Source organism: Hordeum vulgare, chromosome 6H, assembly GCF_904849725.1.
Source record: "Hordeum vulgare subsp. vulgare chromosome 6H, MorexV3_pseudomolecules_assembly, whole genome shotgun sequence".
Classification (NCBI taxonomy): Eukaryota; Viridiplantae; Streptophyta; class Magnoliopsida; order Poales; family Poaceae; genus Hordeum; species Hordeum vulgare.
In genome coordinates this window covers 473488799-473510499 of record NC_058523.1, presented here as the reverse complement: position 1 = coordinate 473510499, position 21701 = coordinate 473488799, and the positions used below count along the sequence as shown (strand labels likewise).

Here is a 21701-nt window from a genome sequence, read left to right as displayed (position 1 = left end):
TACCACGTCCTGCGGGAGATGGGCTCACTAACCTGACAGCTAAACCTGCGCTAACTGAACTTGACTGAAAAACCTCTAGCTGAAACTTGACTGAAGGAAAACTAACACTGATATATCAAGGTGCTAGCTAGACTAGCTTATTGTGCAACAGTAGTTACCACAATTTCAAATTATTTGAACATAAAAAATCCAATTATGACCAGAAACCTCATAGAATAATATTATGGTATATTCAAGTATCCATGTTTAACAACAAACCCCAGCCTCGCACCATTTGGTTACCGAAGCCTAGGTCTAGATATTTTGGGCAATGTGTGCTGACACATGGATATTTCCCATTGGTCATTATTTGTAGAATTTAGCCATAGAAAACTCGGCAGTGAGTTGTGCCACGTGGAAATTCCATTAACGGTGTGTCTAGTCTGACAATGGGATTCGCCAAATTTTTTTGAACCAAAACTCGATAAACATTATTTATATATTCACTGAGTTCATGATAAAAAGCACTCGGCATTAGAAATGAATACCGGGGGTCGTCCAGCCAAGTGTCTTGCGTCGAGTTTAGAACTCGGTGAATAGTTCACCGAGTTTAATATGTGCTCTGTGGAGTTTCCTTAAAACTCATCAATAATGATGATTCTAGTAGTGAAACTCGACAATAATGATGGTTCTGGTAGTGTGGCAACTTATACGTTTGCCTTATTTTATTTCTACAGAAAAGAATGAGGGATTTTTTATACTATGTGTATCTTTAATTTTTAGGAGTATTTGTACAAAAATTATATTAAAGGAAAGTACAGTACAGAAAAGGGGAGTAGAAAAGAGAGGCCAAAATGCTTGCCTTATAGAGAAGCACCATCATTGTGTAAGACGTGTTTCATGGTTGCATCATGACAAATCTTATTAGTTCACTTTATGAAGTCAAATAAGTTATATACTGATATATTGATAGTCAGACATGAATACAAAAAATGATTGTACACATTTTAGAATGCTACTTGTTTCCTAGTGGATGTTGTAAGTCCTGAAACATTGTGTTCGAACAAATGGCAAACAACTATTCTTTTTCTAAATACGTATGGAAGCATATCAATGCATTGATAGGTAGAGAGCGAACATCTATTCTCTTGATTTTTTATCTCTCTGGATCAGTAGGTTCTCTAATTAGAACCTAGACCAGGCACCATGATCATTTGTTCCAAATGGACTTGGGGCTAAGGGGTTCCTGCCGTGACTCTCATATCCGGTAGCCTGCATCATGTGATCCGCCCTGAAAAAAAGAGAGGAGCAAACCCCAAGTTCTTATTTTCCACTTTTAAAGATGGGCTTGTAAAGTTAGAGAATTTTGATATATGTTGTTTTGTCCTTCTCACATTTTTTAATCATTTATAGAGGTACATTCTCTTTTGAAGTAACTGTAATAGTACTGCAAGGATGTTGATTAAACAATGTGTTTCCGCACTCACGATCTTGCAGGATGGCTAATAAAGCACACTAATTAATCACAATCTCAATGTTTGGATTTCACCGGTTTCGTTCTTATTCACGGGTGGATAAACTGATATGAGAATATTTTCAGTTAATGGGATAGCACTCCTACAACATTAGCAGTACCAATTATCATAATTTCTTGTCCTGTTATAAGGGCTGTCAATAATTATAGTAAATCAGTATCTTGGGAACTGTAGCTCAATATCTCCCTTGCTTCTGCATGCGCATGCACAATATATAGTGCAGGTATTCAACTGAGACTTTGGATGCCACACAATAGTGTTGAACGACTCAAATTACTGCGCATAGTCACAGAAGCCGTAGTTGCATTTGTTCTCGCAGTGGTTAGAGCAGGTGCCGCAGTTCTTCTTGTCGGATAGCAGATCCACGCAGCGCCCGCTGCAACACGTCCGGCCCTGCTTGCACGCCTTGTTGCAGCCGCCGCAATGCTGGGCGCTGGCGACGGTGTCCACGCACTGGCCGCTGCAGCACGTCGTCCCCGTCGCGTGGCATGCTTCAGCCGACTTCTTCCAGCACTCATACACTGGCAAAGGCTGGTGAGCAGCGCCACCAACACGCAGGAAACGGCTCCTCCTCCCCGAGGGCTGTTGGGTTCCGCTGCTGCTGGCCGTGGCTGAAGAGATGCCGCTAGCACGGGCAGTGGCCAGCAGCGTGATGAGGAGAAGCAGGGCGGCGTTCGCTATTGTGGGAAGAATAAGAAGTAATGCAGATGCAGCTGTATGGCTTATTGGCTTTGCTCTTGATTAGCAGGGCGAGGTGAAGAATGTACTTGTTGTGTGGAGGGAATGTCTATCAAGGGTCACGCTTTATATAAAAGAGATCAATGGGAGAAAGTCAGCGGGTTAGCTCTGTTGTATCTTGAGGTTGACTTTTGATGCAAATTCAACGTCAAGATCACACCAAGAAAGCCACTTTTATCTAGAACAAAAGTAATTAAAGATAAATGAAAGGTTTTAGGTACAACGCTCACATGGAGTGTAGAGGTTTGAGAAGATTAACTAAAGGTTGATCAATCCATAATCAAGGTACCTGCGAAGCAACCAGTTAGCAACAGTAGCATTGAGAACAGAGAATGGCTGCGAGATTGTCGTAGCACAATGTGTAACCGAAGTAAACTTCAGTAAAGCTCCACGTACCACAGAATTTGAATAACTAATGCACGAGATGCAATGAACCAAGCGTTGGCGGTCCTCGCATGCTAGACGTGTTTTGCGATCATAAAGATGATTGGGTATGATAAATTCAACACTCAAGCTAATGCATATGGCGATGGCCTGGTCGCTTTACATGCTACACCCTCAAGTCATGCACAAGAGCATGCAAAGGGCATCAAGTCATCCTCTGTTAAATTACATAACAATACATTGTACTTAGATGAGATAAAGAAAAACCGTTAACATATATACATACGCCAAGGTCATCATTCCCAAGATTGGGTTTTCTATGGATTGTCTTCTGGTGGTGACCATCATCCATGCGAATAATATATGGGACTATCGAGGAGTATTTGACAAAAAATTACCACTTTAAAAATTTCGACCAAAAACTACCAGTTTTTTGCTAAAACGTCCCAGAAAACTACCACTTTTGTTTGAGGACCATTTTAGAGAATTTAAACTCGAAACTGGCATGTGGGGCCCAGTTTTCAATTGCCACGTGGCCTAACCACTAACGGGAGTGTGCTGACGGCCGTTATATCGCGGGCGGTCAAGAGCTAGTTAGACCAGGCCATTGCAGGAAGTCATTTTTGTTCATGAGAAATGATAATTCTATTTTGATGCCCATAAGCGAGGTAGGGGGCAATGCTAACTCTCGGGTCGTCATGTCAAGTTATCACCTGCCATGTAGTCCTTCCATTCCAAATTATCTTGTGCACAGTTACACTATTTGTATATAACGTTTGTGAGAAACAAGTTTGTAATACAAATCAAATGCATCAACTTTACATCACATTAAATAAGTATTAATAGTTAGTAGGGTATCTATTTGAAAAAAACTCATCCTAACGAAACCAAATATGACCCATATTTTAAATTGGTGACAATATCAGCCTTGTTCCTGAAATACTATTTTAGGATTATCAAGCTGTTGAAATTTTCCCTCATAAAAGGGTTAATTCGTACGGATGTTCTAAATCCGTTAGGAGAAAAGAAAATCCTCTACTTTTGTATTTGCACTAACTATGTGCAAAGTTGTGCCATTATATAAAGGCTGACAAGCTGGGAAATAGATTAACAAGTCAGCTCACAAGATGAAAACACGACATTGCATACAAATTACCATTTTGTTACACTGATACTAACCTAAGATAGAACACCATTGACGTCTCCATTACCAAATGACAGAGTATATTCCAGTATCGATGTTCACTACAAACCCCAGCCTCGTGTCATTTGGTAACCAAAGTCTAGGCCCTGCTTTATCATGGCAACTAATACGCTTACCTTATTTTATTTCATTTTAACGGAAAAGAGTGGGGATTTTCCATACTACGTGCATGTTTATTTTTAGCAGTATTTGTACAAAAAATATATGAAAGGAGAATACAACAGAGAAAAAGAGAGAGAAAAAATGCTTGCCTTATAGAGAAGCAACATAATTGTATGTTAGTGGTGTTGGCTCGAGGCATTCTCACCTTCTCGAGGTCTGAGCACTAGCTAAAGATGGAACACCACACATACATGTACGGTGCCGATCAACCAATAAAAGTCGGATCAAGGTTGCTCACCTTAGAGAAACAACATAAGATCCTTCATGCAAACCAAATGGGTGAGCCATGTCCCCAACCTAACCGGTTTGCTAACTGAATTTACCTAGCAATATTTATTTGGCACTTTATTCTTAGTTGCCTTACTATTTTCCAGATACTTATTTGGTAAATGTTTGGCTGCCTTATGACTACCGACCAGCTGCAAAAAATTCAAATTATTTCAAAATATAAATTCCAGTTGTGAACAGAAATCTCATAGAATAATAGTATGGTATGGTTTGGTGTGGATGTTAACTACAAAGCCCAGCCTCGTTGGTTGCATGCACCATGTTGATGCAGAGGCTGGAGGCATTCCTCCTTTTCAACAAAGAAAAAAAAACAAAGCCCACCCTCGTGTGGTAACCAAAGTTAGGTATGGCTTTATGACATCAACTTAAATGCTTGCCTTTATTTTATTTATTTTTATGAAAAAGAGTGGGGATTTTTCTTACTACGCGTATCTTTAATCATATGTTCCTTTGGCCTTCTTGCATTTTTTTAATCATTTATGCATGTTCATTCTCTTTTGAAATTTCATGGCAGGAATGTGGATTAAACTGCGGGTTCCCCACTCACGAGCTGGTAGGATGGCTAACTAAGCACTAATTAATCACAGTAGCAACTTAATGAAAGGTCCGGGTTTCACCGGCCTCCTTCCAATTCATGAGCAGATAAACCGACACAACAATTTTTGTTGTTAACAACAAAGATTACTAGCGTACACCACCGCTACAACGGCAGCAATACCAGTTACCACAATTTCCTGATCATCGCCTCACTTTGCCTCTGCATGCGCATGCACAAAGACAGTTATATATTATATATAATGTTGAACTCAGGTTACTGACTTTCAACGGTAGACAACAGTGTTAAACATTTGAACTCAGGTTATTGGGCGTAGTCGCAGAAGCCGTAGCTGCACTTGTTGCCACACTGGTTAGAGCAGGTGCCACAGTTCTTCTTGTCAGAGAGCAGATCGACGCAATGCCCGCCACAACACGTCCGTCCATGCTTGCACGCCTTGTTGCAGGCGCCGCAGTGCTGGGCGCTGGCGGCGGTGTCGATGCACTGGCCGCTGCAGCATGTTGTCCCGGTCGCGAGGCATGCTTCGACCGACTTCTTCGAGCAGTCATAGGCTGGCAAAGGCAGCTGAGCAACGCCCCCAACAAGCAGAAAACGTTTCCTCCTTGCCGATGGCTTTTGGGTTCCGCTGCTGCCGGCCTTGGCTGTGGCGATACCGCATGCAGTGGCAAGCACGGTGATGAGGAGAAGCAGGGCGACATTCGCCATTGTGGAGACAAGAAAAAGTAATGCAGATATAGGTGTTTGGCTTTATTGGCTTGTTTCTCTTAATTAGCAGGGAGCTCAACGATGTGTTTGCTGTGTTCCTAGCTACCCCATCCCACTTTTTTTGTTGTTCTTCCTCTTACATCCTTGATCCATTGATCACCCCCACCCTTTGATGTATTTCTTCTCCATGTGCATCCTGCTATTTTAATTCAAGCCGGCCATCGCCGGACCTTTCAAAAAAAATAAAAAAAATGTGTTTGCTGTGTGTGGACTGTGGAGGAAATGTCTCCAGGAGTCACGGTTATATAGGAGAGATCATGGGTAGGAAGTCAACGGGTTAGCTCTGTTCCCTTGAGGTTGACTTTTGATGCAAAATTTCACTTCAAGACGAAGCCAAGAAGTCGCTTTTATCCGCAACAGAAATGATGTATTATGTAATTAAAATAAGCGAATGGTTTTATGTCGAATGTTCATATGGAGTGTACAGGTTTGAGAAAGATTAATTAGGGGTTGAGCAATCCAAATATCCGGGTACAAGCTAAGCAACCAGTGGACAAGAATAGTGTTGAGAACAGAGAATGGCTGCACAGATTGTCGTAGTACGAAGTGTAACTAAAGTAAACCCACAGTAAAGCTCCACGGAGCAGGAATCCTGGACAAGTAACACACGGGATGCAATGAACCAAACGCCGTCTTTCCTCTCGCATCCTAGACGTGTTGCACGATCATAAGCTGAGTACATAAAATAAAGCCAGCAACGATTAAGGATGATACAATTATATTAGCCCTCAAATTAATGCATAGGGCGGTGGTTGACATGCTAGCTACACCCTCGGATCGTGCACAAGGGTAAGACCGTGGAGGTATCCTCTCTCAAAGATACTCGCGTACCAAACGATTCATCCTACTTAGCTGGGATAATGAAAATACTGGCATACATAAACACTGAAGAAAAATGCTTAGGAGAACCTTGGGGGTGCCAAAGACCCCCAAAAAAAAACCCAACTGCAGCAAACCAAAAGATATCCACGTAAATAACCATGGGGAAGGTTGGGTTATTATACATGAACAATAAAAGAGCCTTATAATCGGAAAAAAAAACCCAGCACAAAGACAAAATCTATCAAAAATGTTTTGGGCTTATACTAAATCTTCTTATAAGGTTAAGTTCAACTACAATAGGACCAAGTTAATTAGCATAAAAACCTCAAGATGGTCCAAGGAACATGATGAAGACAACGCCTGAAAATTGGAATCGAGCATTTTTCAGGCTTGGTGCCTACTATGATTCAGCTAAGAATAATCTATGTGCATCTTTCAACAATGCAACTATGAGAGCCAGATTTTATACCCTAATATCATAGACGGAAATTATCAGGAAAAAAAGTAACCATGGTGATCGCATAAAATAGGGCCAAATCACAAGGTTGGACTGGTTAAATACGTCCCAACATATTCAAGAAGTTGAAGCTAAATATTAAGAGATCAAATATTTGCCAGGTTTTTTTTTAAATGCGGTCCCTTAGGTACCGATCTCATTAAAAAAGATTGAAGAGAGTTGTCCTGTTAATAATCGGAAAACCGGACTAAAACCGTCACAATGCGCCCGCCACGACAAGGCACACACGGCGACTTGACAACCTACACAAGAACGCACACAAGCGTAGAGGCCTGCGTCGGACAACGCCAAAAGTCCACCACACGCGCCGGCGACCAGGCAGCTTCGACTCAGCCGACGAGCATTGAAGGAAGAAAAGCACAGGACCTCCACCGAGCCAGCGCCAGAACCGACCACCCGTCTTCACGTCATCGTCGCCGCAAGGATCCCCCTCAAACAGCTCCGACTTCAGAAGACAAGAGAGGCACGGCGACCCCTCGAACACGCTGGACGAGACCGACTACCAGAACCCAACAGCAAATCCTTCTCCGCTTGAAGGGGCCATCGTTCCCACACAAGAAGCCGCGCAGATCATCCACATTGCCAGACGAGCCCCAGCCGACCGCAATGTCGCGAGCGTCTAGCCTCTAGAGAGTGCAATCGAAATCCAAAGCTCTTCAAGACGACACCCCCAAGGAGGAACCGACGATACCGACGCCGTCGTCCGGCCCAACCCGGCCTAAGGTTTTCACCCGAAGAACTGGATCCGAGGGTGTGTAGGGAGAGAACTCCTCAACGGTGCCTCCAAGAAGGTGAGACGATGTCCACACCCGCCGCCACCACCGGCCGGCAAGCTCTTTCCCTGCAAGCTTTCGCCCGAAGCACCTCCCAACACGACAACCCCACGCCCATCACCTTCACTAGCCCACACGCCTCCCACGAAGCCACCGCGCCAGCGGCACCGGGGAGCCACCAAGCACGTCCTCCACGCATCACCCCAGCAGCCCCAACGACACGAGACCTCCGAAGCCACCATGACCTAGGCCCGAGCACCACCAGATCCAGATCCAGATCGGGGTCAAGGGCAGGCTGCAGCCGCTGCGGAGGTAGCAACACTGGACGGCGCCCTGCCCTCCAGCCCGCTAGAGGACCCAGCCCGCGCCGGAGCTCCGCCGCACCACACCGCCAAGCCACCACCGTGGGACCCGCAGCCTGGACCATCACCAACCCGAGCGGGGGAGAAGGCGCACCGAGGCCCAGCCCCGCCGAGCCGTCCACGCCGCCATCACCGGGCCGCCGCCTCGACGCCCAGCCTCATCGAGCCGCCGAGCCGTCCCTGCCGCCACCACCGGGCCGTCGCCCCGACGCCCAACCTCGCCGAGCGAGCCGCGCCGTCCAGGGCCGGTCCCGAAACGCATCCGCGCGAGAGAGGCCTGCTGTCGCCGGCTGCTGCACGGGCTTTGCCCGGCAGTGACGCCCGACGGCGGCGGGGGTGGGGAGGAGCGGGTGGGGAGGCGGTGGCGGTGCTAGGGGACGCTCGGGCCGCTCCCCTGGAGAGTGACGCGACCGAGATAATTTAGAGTGTAAGTTCAGGTTTTGTGTTTATATATAGTAGATCATGTAGCAAAGTAGTCCACACCGTTCTTGTGTTTATATGTAGTTGATCATGTACTAGAAATTACCTTTGGAAAAAGGTGTAACAGCTCCCGGGTGCCTAGACACCTCTATGAACAATAAAAAAAAAGGAAACATATTTAAAAGAATCTCAAACTTCACGGCATCAAAGGTGGTCAAACTTTATAGGTTCTTGCAAATTTCCATGCCAAAATATCATGTAGAGAAAGGTGTCTAAACAAGTTTCAAGTTTCAGTGCTCAAAACATGAAGCACTGAAATGTTTTTCCTGTGTAGAGCTACTCGAATGTTTTTTGGCATGAAAACTTGCAAGGACCTAAAAACATTGATCATCTTTGATGTTGCAAAGTTCAAGAATTTTTTGATATTTATTTCTGTTTGTTTTGATTTTACTGTTTATAGAGGGTGCCTAGGCACCCGGAAGCTGAAAATCCACTCTCATTACTTTTCACACTAGAAATCCATGTTTTATGTACTTAATTCTATGACTCGGTGTGAAATAATGCATTTGAGACCATATTACTGGCACTACTGAGACGTAAGATTTTTTTTGAAATTACTATGTTCCCCACAGCACGCGCCTGTGATCATGCAGTTGCCGCTCGCGCGCGAACTCGTCGTTCGCCGCATCCGGGCAAGGAACAGCCTGCAGGCGCGCTGGAACCAGCACAAGCAGTGGAGGTGGTCTGCTGGTAGGATGTGGTCTTGGGCGCGGCCGTGGCATGTCCAATTCCTCCTCTTGAATCCGGGCGAGCACCGAGGCGCGCGTGAGGATTGATGGCGCATGCAAGCGCACCGCTGCGCGACGAACATCGCGAGGCCAGAGCAGAAATTGTGTGACAAAAAATTTTGGGCTCACCGAAGCATCCAGCGCGAGCAGGTTGTACATGTGGCCCTCGAACTCCACCCTATAATCAGCCACAGTGCCGTCTCTCGCAGCTGCAGCAGCTTGTGCATCTCCATCTCGAACTCATTGGGGCCGAACACCTCCTTGATTGCGCTGCATAATTCTGGCCAGTTGAGCGCGCGATGTACTTGACGAAATGCCTGCAGCTAGTGCGCCGAGTGGCCCTCGATGTAAAGTGACCCCATGGTCACCCAGCTGTGCGGCGGCACGCAGTATAGCTCGAAGGAGGATTCACACCGATCAATCTAGAGGTAAGGCGTCGAGCCGTCTAACCTCGGAAATCGTTCTTGGGCGGCTTGACCGTGTAGGTGTCCCGTGGCTCCTCCTGGCAGGATTCCTGCTGTGCTCGTAGTTGCACCACCTCGAAGAGCGAGGCTGTCGGGTGCATCTCGTTGAGGGGTGGCCAAGCGTTGGCCAGACACGGAAACGGCTGCTCTGGTGGGGGAATGGCGGATGAGTGCGGTTGGTGGCGTGGAGATGGTGGGGCTGTCGATTTTGCCTGCTCGCGGTGGTGGCGCACCTCATCGACATCGGCCTCCGTGAGATCCACCTGCTTGCGCAGATGGGCCAGATCGCTAGAGACCTGCTCGTTGAAGGCGAGTTGGGCCTCCACGTGCTTGTCGGCGGTGAGCTGACCCGCCACCACCCGCTTGAGCAGCGATTAGAGCAGCGACTTGATCACCACAGAGGTTTCGGACATGGCGGTAAGGATGTGGCTGGTTTGGGTTGAAGGTTTTGGATGGCGGCACCGTCTCCTCGCTCCAAATCGGATCAACCCCGCTGGGGATTTCGCGCTGGCCACTGAGGTGAGCCTAGACCTGCAGCGGTGGATGTTACGATCCACTCGAGAGGGTGTGAGACCGACGAGCCAGAACGGATTTGACGGCAAGATCGAACGAGGCTCTGAATATCAATTTGTAACGCCCCGATGATCCAAGAGATCGGTACAGGGGTAAAAGGGGATGAGATTAAAATTGCTTTATTGAGGAAGGAGGTGAGGTATAGAGGAAGTTAGGTGGACGTATAGGGGAGTAGGGAAAGAATCCAAAGTCTCATACATTACATACCCCCTTCCTTACCCACACACATTACTTATACAATCACCCTGGCCGGTGGCCCCCGCCACCTGGCCCACGCACACAGCTGTCCACCGCATTATGGGGATGCATGTGTGACAGGCGGCGGCGGAAAGAGTTGATCCACCTAAACTGATATTGTATATACCATGTAAAACAAGAGTTTATACGTACGATTTGGGGTGGACTGCACACCTCTAGGGGCGGCTTACCAGTTATATTTATATAGAAGAGTTGTACACAAATATAAGGTATGCACGATATGTACTAAAAGCTATTACAAAGCATACATACTTGAATGGCTCGTGGCTTATGCTTTATCGTCTATGAAGGTGGGCAATACTCTTTTTCGGCAATTAAGCTTTGGATAATATTTGAAGGCACGAACACTAGATGAACAATCATTAATTGTGAGCACATAAGTATATGATATAGTAGTGTAGATCTTTCAGTCGAACCACGGGAACATGCTCGATTAATTACTGTGCGTAGTCACAGAAGCCGTAGCTACACTTGTTGCACTTCTTAGAGCAGGTGCCACAGTTTCTTTTGTCGGAGAGCAGATCTACGCAGCTCCCGCTGCAGCACGTCCGGCCGTGCTTGCACGCCTTGTTGCAGCCGCCGCAGTGCTGGGCGCCGGCGGCGGTGTCCACACATTGGCCGCTGCAGCACGTCGTCCTCGTTGCGACGCATGCTTCAGCCGACTTCTTCGAGCACTCGTGCGCCGGTAGAGGTGGGTGGACAACAAGCAGAAATCGGCTCCTCCTTGCCGACGGTCGTTGGGTTCCGCGGCTGCCCACCGTGGCTGAAGCGATGCCGCTGGTAGTGGCCAGCACGGTGATGAGGACAAGCAGGGCGGCGTTCGCCATTGTACAGACAAGAACAAGTAATGCAGCTGGAGGTGCCTGGCTCGTTGCTCTTGATTAGCTGAGGGGTGTGTTTTATGTGAGGAGGGAATGTCTCTCAAGGATCGCGCTTTATATCGAAATGTTCATGGGCAGGAAGTCAGCGGGTTAGCTCAGCTCTCTTGAGGTTGACATTCGATGCAAAATTTGACTTCAACATGATGCCAAGCAGCCACTTTGGTCTAGAACGTAAAACTGATTAAAAATAAACTAAAGTTTCCAGGTACAACGTTTCCAGGGAGTGTAGAGGTTTGAGAAAGATTAATTAAACGTTGATCAATCCATAATCCAGGTACATGATAAGCAACCAGTTCATAACAAGAGTGTTGAGAACAGAGAAGGGTTGCGAGATTGTCATAGCACGAAGTGTAACTAAAGTAAACTTCAGTAAAGCTCCACATAGCATAATTTTGAATAATTAATGCATGAGGTGCAATGAACCAAGTGCTGGCGGTCCTCGCATGCTAGACGTGATGCATGATTTTAAGCAAGAGACTTATAATAAACTAAGCAATGATTAAGTAGGATAAAATCAATACTCAAATTAATGCACATGTATGGTGGTGGCTTTACATGCTACACCCTCAAGTCATGCAGCAGAGGGATAAAAGCCATCAAGGCATCCTCTGTTAATTTAAATAAACAATACACTGTACCTAGCCCAGATACAGAAAACCCGTTAAGATCTATATACGATAAGATCATCTTCCCAAGATTGTGGTGGTTATGGATTATCTTTCAGTGGTGAACGATGTGTATGCAAATAGTATATGGGACTATGGAATGATCATCGAGGATTAAAGAAACGTCAACTTGCTTTGCAGGAAGTCATTTTTATTCATGAGAGGTGACAATTTAACTTCGAAACCCAAAAGCGAGGTAAGGGCTAACCTAAGCCTTGGGTTTGGGGCTTTGGGCATCATGTCTATCTGTCACATACTCATAGTTTAGAAAACCAAACCAACAATCGAACCGATGAGGCTACCGATTTATGTTTTTAACAGTCGGACCGTTCGTTCAGCTGGTTCAATAACAACAAAACTCCGAAACATCTAATTTATTTTTCTAAAAGATTGATTCTTGATCAAATGAATACATTTAATATTGGTTGTCATCTACTATTAAATGACACATTGTAGCCAGCCGAGTTGGTGGTTGTTCAGGTTCAAAGCTTGAATCCTAGTTTACACACAATTTTCTTAATATTTTGCTATTTCTTTGTTAAAAGACCGGCACACCATAAAAAACGGGTCAAGGTATCAGTTCTGGTTACCTGTTTGTTTTTTAAAGCTATGCGTATACTACCGCTATTTCAAATTATCATGTGAATAAGGTAAACTGTTTGGTCAACAAAACTACACTATTAGTATATAAAATTTGTGATACACAATTGTAATCACAAACAAATTTGTGATACACAAGGAGTACATAAGAATACGAATCTAATGACAACAACTTTATGTCACATAAAATAAATACGTGCTAATAGGTGATAGGATATATATTGCTTAAAAACTCATCATAATGAAACCTAATATGCAACGTATTTTCAAGCGATGGAAATATTGGCCTTGTTCCTGAAACTAATATTTTAGGACTATAAAGCATTGACATTTTCCCTAAAAAACGGGTGTGTTCATGTAGATGTGCTAAAATCATTTGGAGAAACAAAACTCCTCTACTTTGGTACTTGCACCAACTATGCCAAAAGTTGTGCCATTATACAGAGACTGCCAAACTAGGAAATAGACTAACAAGTCAGTTCACAAGATAAGAACAAACCATTGCATACAAGCAAGTTACCATTTTGTGACACTGATACTAACCTAAGAAGGGACACCATCGACGTCATGATGATTTGTTTCTCCATTGTCGCTAACATTTGTAGCGTCATAGTGATGTAGTCTTCGAAGACGACATCACAAGAATAAGTTGGGAATCTAAAATAGTGGCATAAAGAAAGAGAAAACTTGTGTGTTCATGGTGTTGGTTTCAGGCATTCTCACATTCTTGAACTATGAACACTAGCTAAAGATAGAACACCACACATACATGGATGATGTCGATCAACTAGTGAAATTCGGATGAAGGTTGCTCACCCTGGAGAAACAACAGTAGATCCTTGTTGCAAATCCTACAGGTGAGCCATGTCACTTTACTAACCCCTTCGCTAACCGAGCCCACCTAGCAATATTTATTTCAGACTTCAATTTCTAGTTGGCCTAACTATTTTCCACATATTTGTTGGTAACTGTGTGGCTGCAGTTACCAGAATTTCAAATTATTTAAAAATAAAATTTCAATTATGACCAGAAACCTCATAGAATAATATTATGTTATATTCGAGTATCCATGTTAACAACAAACCCCAGCCTCGCACCATTTGGTTATCAGCCACTTTGGTCATAATTGAGGTTGACATTCGATGCAGGAAGTCAGCGGGTTAGCTCAGCTCTCTTGAGGTTGACATTCGATGCAAAATTTGACTTCAACATGATGCCAAGCAGCCACTTTGGTCTAGAACGTAAAACTGATTAAAAATAAACTAAAGTTTCCAGGTACAACGTTTCCAGGGAGTGTAGAGGTTTGAGAAAGATTAATTAAACGTTGATCAATCCATAATCCAGGTACATGATAAGCAACCAGTTCATAACAAGAGTGTTGAGAACAGAGAAGGGTTGCGAGATTGTCATAGCACGAAGTGTAACTAAAGTAAACTTCAGTAAAGCTCCACATAGCATAATTTTGAATAATTAATGCATGGGGTGCAATGAACCAAGTGCTGGCGGTCCTCGCATGCTAGACGTGATGCATGATTTTAAGCAAGAGACTTATAATAAACTAAGCAATGATTAAGTAGGATAAAATCAATACTCAAATTAATGCACATGTATGGTGGTGGCTTTACATGCTACACCCTCAAGTCATGCAGCAGAGGGATAAAAGCCATCAAGGCATCCTCTGTTAATTTAAATAAACAATACACTGTACCTAGCCCAGATACAGAAAACCCGTTAAGATCTATATACGATAAGATCATCTTCCCAAGATTGTGGTGGTTATGGATTATCTTTCAGTGGTGAACGATGTGTATGCAAATAGTATATGGGACTATGGAATGATCATCGAGGATTAAAGAAACGTCAACTTGCTTTGCAGGAAGTCATTTTTATTCATGAGAGGTGACAATTTAACTTCGAAACCCAAAAGCGAGGTAAGGGCTAACCTAAGCCTTGGGTTTGGGGCTTTGGGCATCATGTCTACCTGTCACATACTCATAGTTTAGAAAACCAAACCAACAATCGAACCGATGAGGCTACCGATTTATGTTATTAACAGTCGAACCGTTCGTTCAGCTGGTTCAATAACAACAAAACTCTGAAACATCTAATTTATTTTTCTAAAAGATTGATTCTTGATCAAATGAATACATTTAATATTGGTTGTCATCTACTATTAAATGACACATTGTAGCCAGCCGAGTTGGTGGTTGTTCAGGTTCAAAGCTTGATTCCTAGTTTACACACAATTTTCTTAATATTTTGCTATTTCTTTGTTAAAAGACCGGCACACCATAAAAAACGGGTCAAGGTATCAGTTCTGGTTACCTGTTTGTTTTTTAAAGCTATGCGTATACTACCGCTATTTCAAATTATCATGTGAATAAGGTAAACTGTTTGGTCAACAAAACTACACTATTAGTATATAAAATTTGTGATACACAATTGTAATCACAAACAAATTTGTGATACACAAGGAGTACATAAGAATACGAATCTAATGACAACAACTTTATGTCACATAAAATAAATACGTGCTAATAGGTGATAGGATATATATTGCTTAAAAACTCATCATAATGAAACCTAATATGCAACGTATTTTCAAGCGATGGAAATATTGGCCTTGTTCCTGAAACTAATATTTTAGGACTATAAAGCATTGACATTTTCCCTAAAAAACGGGTGTGTTCATGTAGATGTGCTAAAATCATTTGGAGAAACAAAACTCCTCTACTTTGGTACTTGCACCAACTATGCCAAAAGTTGTGCCATTATACAGAGACTGCCAAACTAGGAAATAGACTAACAAGTCAGTTCACAAGATAAGAACAAACCATTGCATACAAGCAAGTTACCATTTTGTGACACTGATACTAACCTAAGAAGGGACACCATCGACGTCATGATGATTTGTTTCTCCATTGTCGCTAACATTTGTAGCGTCATAGTGATGTAGTCTTCGAAGGCGACATCACAAGAATAAGTTGGGAATCTAAAATAGTGGCATAAAGAAAGAGAAAACTTGTGTGTTCATGGTGTTGGTTTCAGGCATTCTCACATTCTTGAACTATGAACACTAGCTAAAGATGGAACACCACACATACATGGATGATGTCGATCAACTAGTGAAATTCGGATGAAGGTTGCTCACCCTGGAGAAACAACAGTAGATCCTTGTTGCAAATCCTACAGGTGAGCCATGTCACTTTACTAACCCCTTCGCTAACCGAGCCCACCTAGCAATATTTATTTCAGACTTCAATTTCTAGTTGGCCTAACTATTTTCCACATATTTGTTGGTAACTGTGTGGCTGCAGTTACCAGAATTTCAAATTATTTAAAAATAAAATTTCAATTATGACCAGAAACCTCATAGAATAATATTATGTTATATTCGAGTATCCATGTTAACAACAAACCCCAGCCTCGCACCATTTGGTTATCGAAGTCTAGGTCTAGATATTTTGGGCAATGTCTGCTGACACATGGATAATTCCCATTGGTCCTTATTTGTTGAATTTAACCATAGAAAACTCGGCAGCGAGTTGTTCCACGTGGCAATTCCATTAACGGTGCGTCTAGTCTGACAATGGGATTCGCCAATTTTTTTCCAACCAAAACTCGATAAACATTGTTTATATATTCACTGCGTTCATGATAGAAAGCACTCGACAGTAGTAATGAATACCGGGGGCCGTCCAGCCGAGTGTCTTGCGCCGAGTTTAGAACTCGGTGAATAGTTCACCGAGTTTAATATGTGCTCTGTCGAGTTTCCTTAAAACTCGTCAATAATGATGATGCTAGTAGTGAAACTGGACAATAATGGCGATTCTTGTAGTGTGGCAACTTATACGCTTGCCTTATTTTATTTCTACAGAAAAGAATGAGGGATTTTAGGGCTTATTTTATTTCCTTGAGCCTCAAGGCAAGGCTCCCCCTCTCCCACCTATATATACGGAGGTTTTAGGGCTGATCTGAGACGACTTTTCCACGGCAGCCCGACCACATACCTCCACGGTTTTTCCTCTAGATCGCGTTTCTGCGGAGCTCGGGCGGAGCCCTGCTGAGACAAGGTCATCACCAACCTCCGGAGCGCCGTCACGCTGCCGGAGAACTCTTCTACCTCTCGGTCTCTCTTGCTGGATCAAGAAGGCCGAGATCATCGTCGAGCTGTACGTGTGCTGAACGCGGAGGTGTCGTCCGTTCGGCACTAGATCGTGGGACTGATCGCGGGATAGTTCGCGGGGCGGACCGGGGGACGTGACGACGTTCCACTACATCAACCGCATTCACTAACGCTTTTGCTGTACGGTCTACAAGGGTACGTAGATCACTCATTCCCTCTCGTAGATGGACATCACCATGATAGGTCTTCGTGCGCGTAGGAAATTTTTTGTTTCCCATGCGACGTTCCCCAACAGAAGTCGTTATACACGGGTCTCATCGATGGTAGTCGTACATTTGGCGTAGTGGTACACGGGTCTTCACACCGGTAGTCGAACATTTGGCGTAGTGGTACACGGGTCTTCACGCCGGTAGTCGAACACGGTTCCGTAGATGTTCGGGGTCGTCGAGGACGTCGTGGTACTTGGCGAACTTGTCGGATCCACGGTGGCGGGGACAGTGCACGAAGTCTTCAGCGACGTTCCCAAAAGGAAATAGGGCAAGGCAATGCAACAGCAAGTAGCAACTAAGTAGACCGTTGGTGGCTACAAGCAAGCAGCAAGCAGCAAGCAGCTTAGCAGCTAGCAACGACAGCAGCGGCATCAGCAAGCATCAAGCATCACTAGCAGCAAACTACAGCGTTAGCAAGCGGCAGGAGCATGCACAAGCAACAGCAACTAGCAGGCAAGCTACAACAAGCAACACAGCATAGCAACAACAAACAACATCGGCGCAGGCAGGCAAGCAACAGCAACAGCAAACAACAGCCGACAGCAACTACAGCACCAAGCAGCATAGCAGCATGCAACAGCTACACACGGCAACCTCGTCAGCAACAGGCGGCGTCGGCTAGCAGCAGCAACGGCATCGGCAACAGCGGCTAGCAACTAGCAGCCAACAGCTAGCAGCAACAACAGCAAACTCAGCAGCAAGCAACGCGGTCAGGCAAGCAAGTGGCAGCAGCACGGCAACAACAGCATGTGGCGACCGGGAGCTCGGCATGGAGCATGGGAGGCGAGCACGGCGGGGCGCGCGGGATCGGCGGCCGGCTAGGGCGCCATGGGGAGGACCTCGCGGTCCCTGTCGGGAACGGCGACCGGCAGGCGGACAGGGGAGCTGCTGCGGTTCCTTGTGGCCGGCGACGGGGCGAGCAACCGGCTTGGGGCCGCGGCGGCGAGCTCCTGCGGCAGGGAGGCTGCGACGTGGGGCAGCTCGGGCAGGCTGGCTCCGGGCATGGGAGCTGCCCCTGGTCGCGAGTGAGGGAGATCAGGGAGGGGGAATCGGCCTAGGGGGAGGTTTGCAGCGCGAGGGCATGGGGAGGACGACGGCGGATGGAGGAACGAGGGGGAGATGGGATCGGGAGGATCCCTCCGTGTCGCTATTGATAGGAGAGGCCGCTTGGGCCTTGGGCCGGCTTGGCCTTGGACAGGCTTGGCTCAGGCTGGCAACTCTCTCTCTCCCGTTTTCCCTTGTTTTAAATTATAACAGTAAACCACACACAAAGAAAAGAATTAAACAAAAAAATACTTTTGGGCTCCTTGAAAACATACCCCAATAAATTAAAATAGATTGGGACCTTTTGAAGAATAAAATAAAACCCTTTTATAAATAAAAATGAGACTCTATTTTGCAATAAAACAAAAGAAGAAATAAAAACTAAAACCAGAGGGTTGCCCCAAATAATAAGAATACTTTTTTAAAATAGGAGGACCATTTTATTTAAGGCAAAACAGAAACTGGAATTACCTCAAAAGAATTAGGAGAGGAGAGGGGAGTTTCTATTGCACTAAAGACTCTGAGAGCACTTGAAGCACACACTCAAAACACACACACGCAACAGATGATGCAAGATGCCATGATGCAAACTAAAAGATGATGCAACAAATAAAAATAATCACACGACGGAAACGGAAATAAGGGAAATCTTCTGGGGCGTCGGCATCGGGCTGACACATAAACAGAGAGAAAAACCCAAAGGGTTTATCTATTTAAAACAAAACCATTGCAAAATAAATCACCCAGGGAATTCTAGGGCTCCAAAAATAAAAGTAAAATAACCCTGGTCATAAGGGAATTATGACGCAATTAAATAAAATACAAAGATGATTTTTGGAACAAATATAATAATTACAAAACATAATTAATTTAATCTATTTTGTAAATAAAACCCCATTTAAGCAAAGTTTTGAAAATCCCTAGTCACATATCCACATCCACAAGAAAAGACACTAAATAATCTACATTTTTAAAACAGGATTGGAGCAAGTTAAACTTGAGCTCAAGTGAATAAAGAAGAAGGGGCCTTTTGAAATCTAGTTTGAAAACTAACATAGTTTGAAACTCAAACTTGCAAACACCACATCACACCATATAGCACATGCACTCATGAAGGATCAAGCAACAACATCAACACAACACAAGGAGAATACATGATGCATTGAATGGTATGATGCATGAGAGAAGACATGAAAGTAATCCACATGATCACATGAAATGATAACTCCAAAGGATAACATCATGGATCTAAACATGAAATGTTTCCAAATATGGCAAGGTTTCATCTGGGGCATTACACGGATCATATGGTGGCGGAGTGGCGAACTGTACGTCCTGCCAACTAGCACACGTGGGCATCACGCCGCCCACCTGGGTTCGATCAGCTGTTGTGGCCGTGGACTTGGGTGTCGCCACGGCAGAATTGGTTGCCGCGACCGCTGGAACATGTGGCGCCGATGATGATCTTGGCGCTGGTGCTTCTGCTGAGCTGCCATGTGACATGAAGTCGACCGTGAAGGTACCGCCCGTGTGCACCTCTCGTTGCTCCAGTCCCAGCTCACGTTCTCGTCGAACACGATGTCGCGAGAGACGTGCTCCCGACGGCTTGCCAGGTCGTAGACTCTGTACGCCTTGGAGCCAGGTTCATACCCAATGAAGACCATGGGCATGCTCCTGTCGTCCAGTTTCCCGAGGTTTGGGCGTGCGTTCTTGACATGTTCCACACACCCAAACACGTACAGATGACTCACCTCTGGCTTCTTGTCGTGCCATGCCTCTTAAGGAGTCACCCTGTCGACGCAGCGCGTGAACACCCAATTCAGGAGATAGACAGCCGTAGTCACCGCCTCGCTCCAGAAGTAGTCTGGCATGCCCTTGGCCTTCATCATGCTCCTTGCCATGCCCACCATCGTCTGGTTGCGCCTCTCGACAGCACCGTTCTTCTGCGGTGAGTATGGTGCTGTCAGATGCCGCTGGACGCCGGTCCTTGCGAAGTGCTCACCCAACGCCGCAGACGTGAATTCCCCGCCGCGGACTGTGCGCAGCGTGCCCAACTTGTGGCGTGCGTGCGCCTTTGCACTCGCGTGGAACTTCTTGATCGCTGCCCCAGCCTCGTCCTTGGTTGACAACAAGGTGAGCCACATGTATCGGCTCTGGCCATCCACGAGGAGCAGGAAGTAGCGCCGTCCTCCTGGTGGTGCCGGCGTGATCGCCCTGCAGAGGTCTGCGTGAACAAGATCAAATGGCGACTCTGCTCTGTATTTGGCCGCCTGAGGGAACGGTGCCCGGCGCTGCTTGCCCATGAGGCACGCCTGGCAGAGCTCTCCTGTGTGCTCGATGTCAGGCAGCCCTCGCACCATCCCTGCTCGCGCCATCCTCTGCAGTGTGTCAGCGTGCAGGTGCCCGAAGCGAGCATGCCATCGCAATGACACACTATCGGTGCGTACGGAAAGGCACGCTGGGCGGACATGGCATAAATTCATCTTGTATAGACAATTTGGTGATCTATGTACCTTGACGATGAGTGTGCCGGTCGTGGATGGTGAGCACGCCCCATCGCAGGTTGATATCGCAACCGTTCTCATCGAGCTGCCCCAGGCTCACCACGCTGCTCTTGAGTGTGGGGATGAAGTATACGTCCATGAAGGCGTGTTGCACTCCCTCGTTGATGGAGAAGACGATGTTGCTACGTCCCTCGATCCGCACCACTGACCCATCCCCGAGCCGTACAGATAGGGTGATGTCAGTGTGAAGCTCGGTGAAAGCCGCGTGATCGCCGGTCATGTGGTTGGAAGCCCCGGTGTCGAGGTACCATAGCGCGTCCTCGACGGTGGCGCCGTCGATGGCAGGAGTGATATTTTCCTGTTCTTCGTTGAGGTAGATTGTGTCCAGCATCGAGTCGGCGTGCTCCAGAGCTGCATTCATGCCCACGTTCTCGCCAGCGGGAACCATTGCGGCAGCACCTCCAGATGTGTCCTGCTTGTGATGAGTGAGCCCAAACGCCTCGGCAAACAACAACTGTGGGGCGATGTCCTCATATGCTTGGGCTAGGAGGGCATCCTCGTCCCTTTTCTTCTTCCTACACTCACGGGCCCAGTGACCCTTGATGCCGCAGTACCTGCATTTTTCTCTGTCACCGCCGCTTTTGTCGGGGTAGTCGCCACCACGCACGCCATCGTGTCCGCCTCCTCGGCCGCCTCCGACTGCGACCCCTACCCCTCCCGCGGTTGTTGTTTCCGCCCGAATGAGGACCAGGTGGACGGGTTTGGTGATGACGAGCCTCCCACTCCTCCCAAGTGAGGAGCAGGCGGCCACCCTGGCAGCCGCCGCCGCCATGCGCATCATCGAGGCGGTCTTGCACGACGCGCAGTCTTCCGGTGACCTCATCCAGTGAGAGTGTGCTGATGTCCAGCAGCGTCTCGATTGCGATGGCCACTATGCGAATTGTTACGGCACAACACGAAGAAAATTTTCTACTTCCTTTGATTCCTCCAGGGTTTTTTCGAGAGCGCGTAGTCCCGAGACGAT

The 21701-nt window shown here is 46.1% G+C and overlaps 1 protein-coding gene across 1 annotated transcript; it reads right to left on the bottom strand.

Annotated features, from left to right (window-relative positions):
- Nucleotides 1–11014: 11014 nt before the first annotated feature.
- On the bottom strand, nucleotides 11015–11478 carry LOC123406207 (protein STIG1-like). Its single transcript, XM_045099682.1, has one exon. It carries the CDS (start codon nucleotides 11413–11415, stop codon nucleotides 11026–11028), a length of 390 nt encoding a protein of 129 aa, XP_044955617.1. The 5' UTR covers nucleotides 11416–11478; the 3' UTR covers nucleotides 11015–11025.
- Between the last annotated feature and the right edge of the window lie 10223 nt (nucleotides 11479–21701).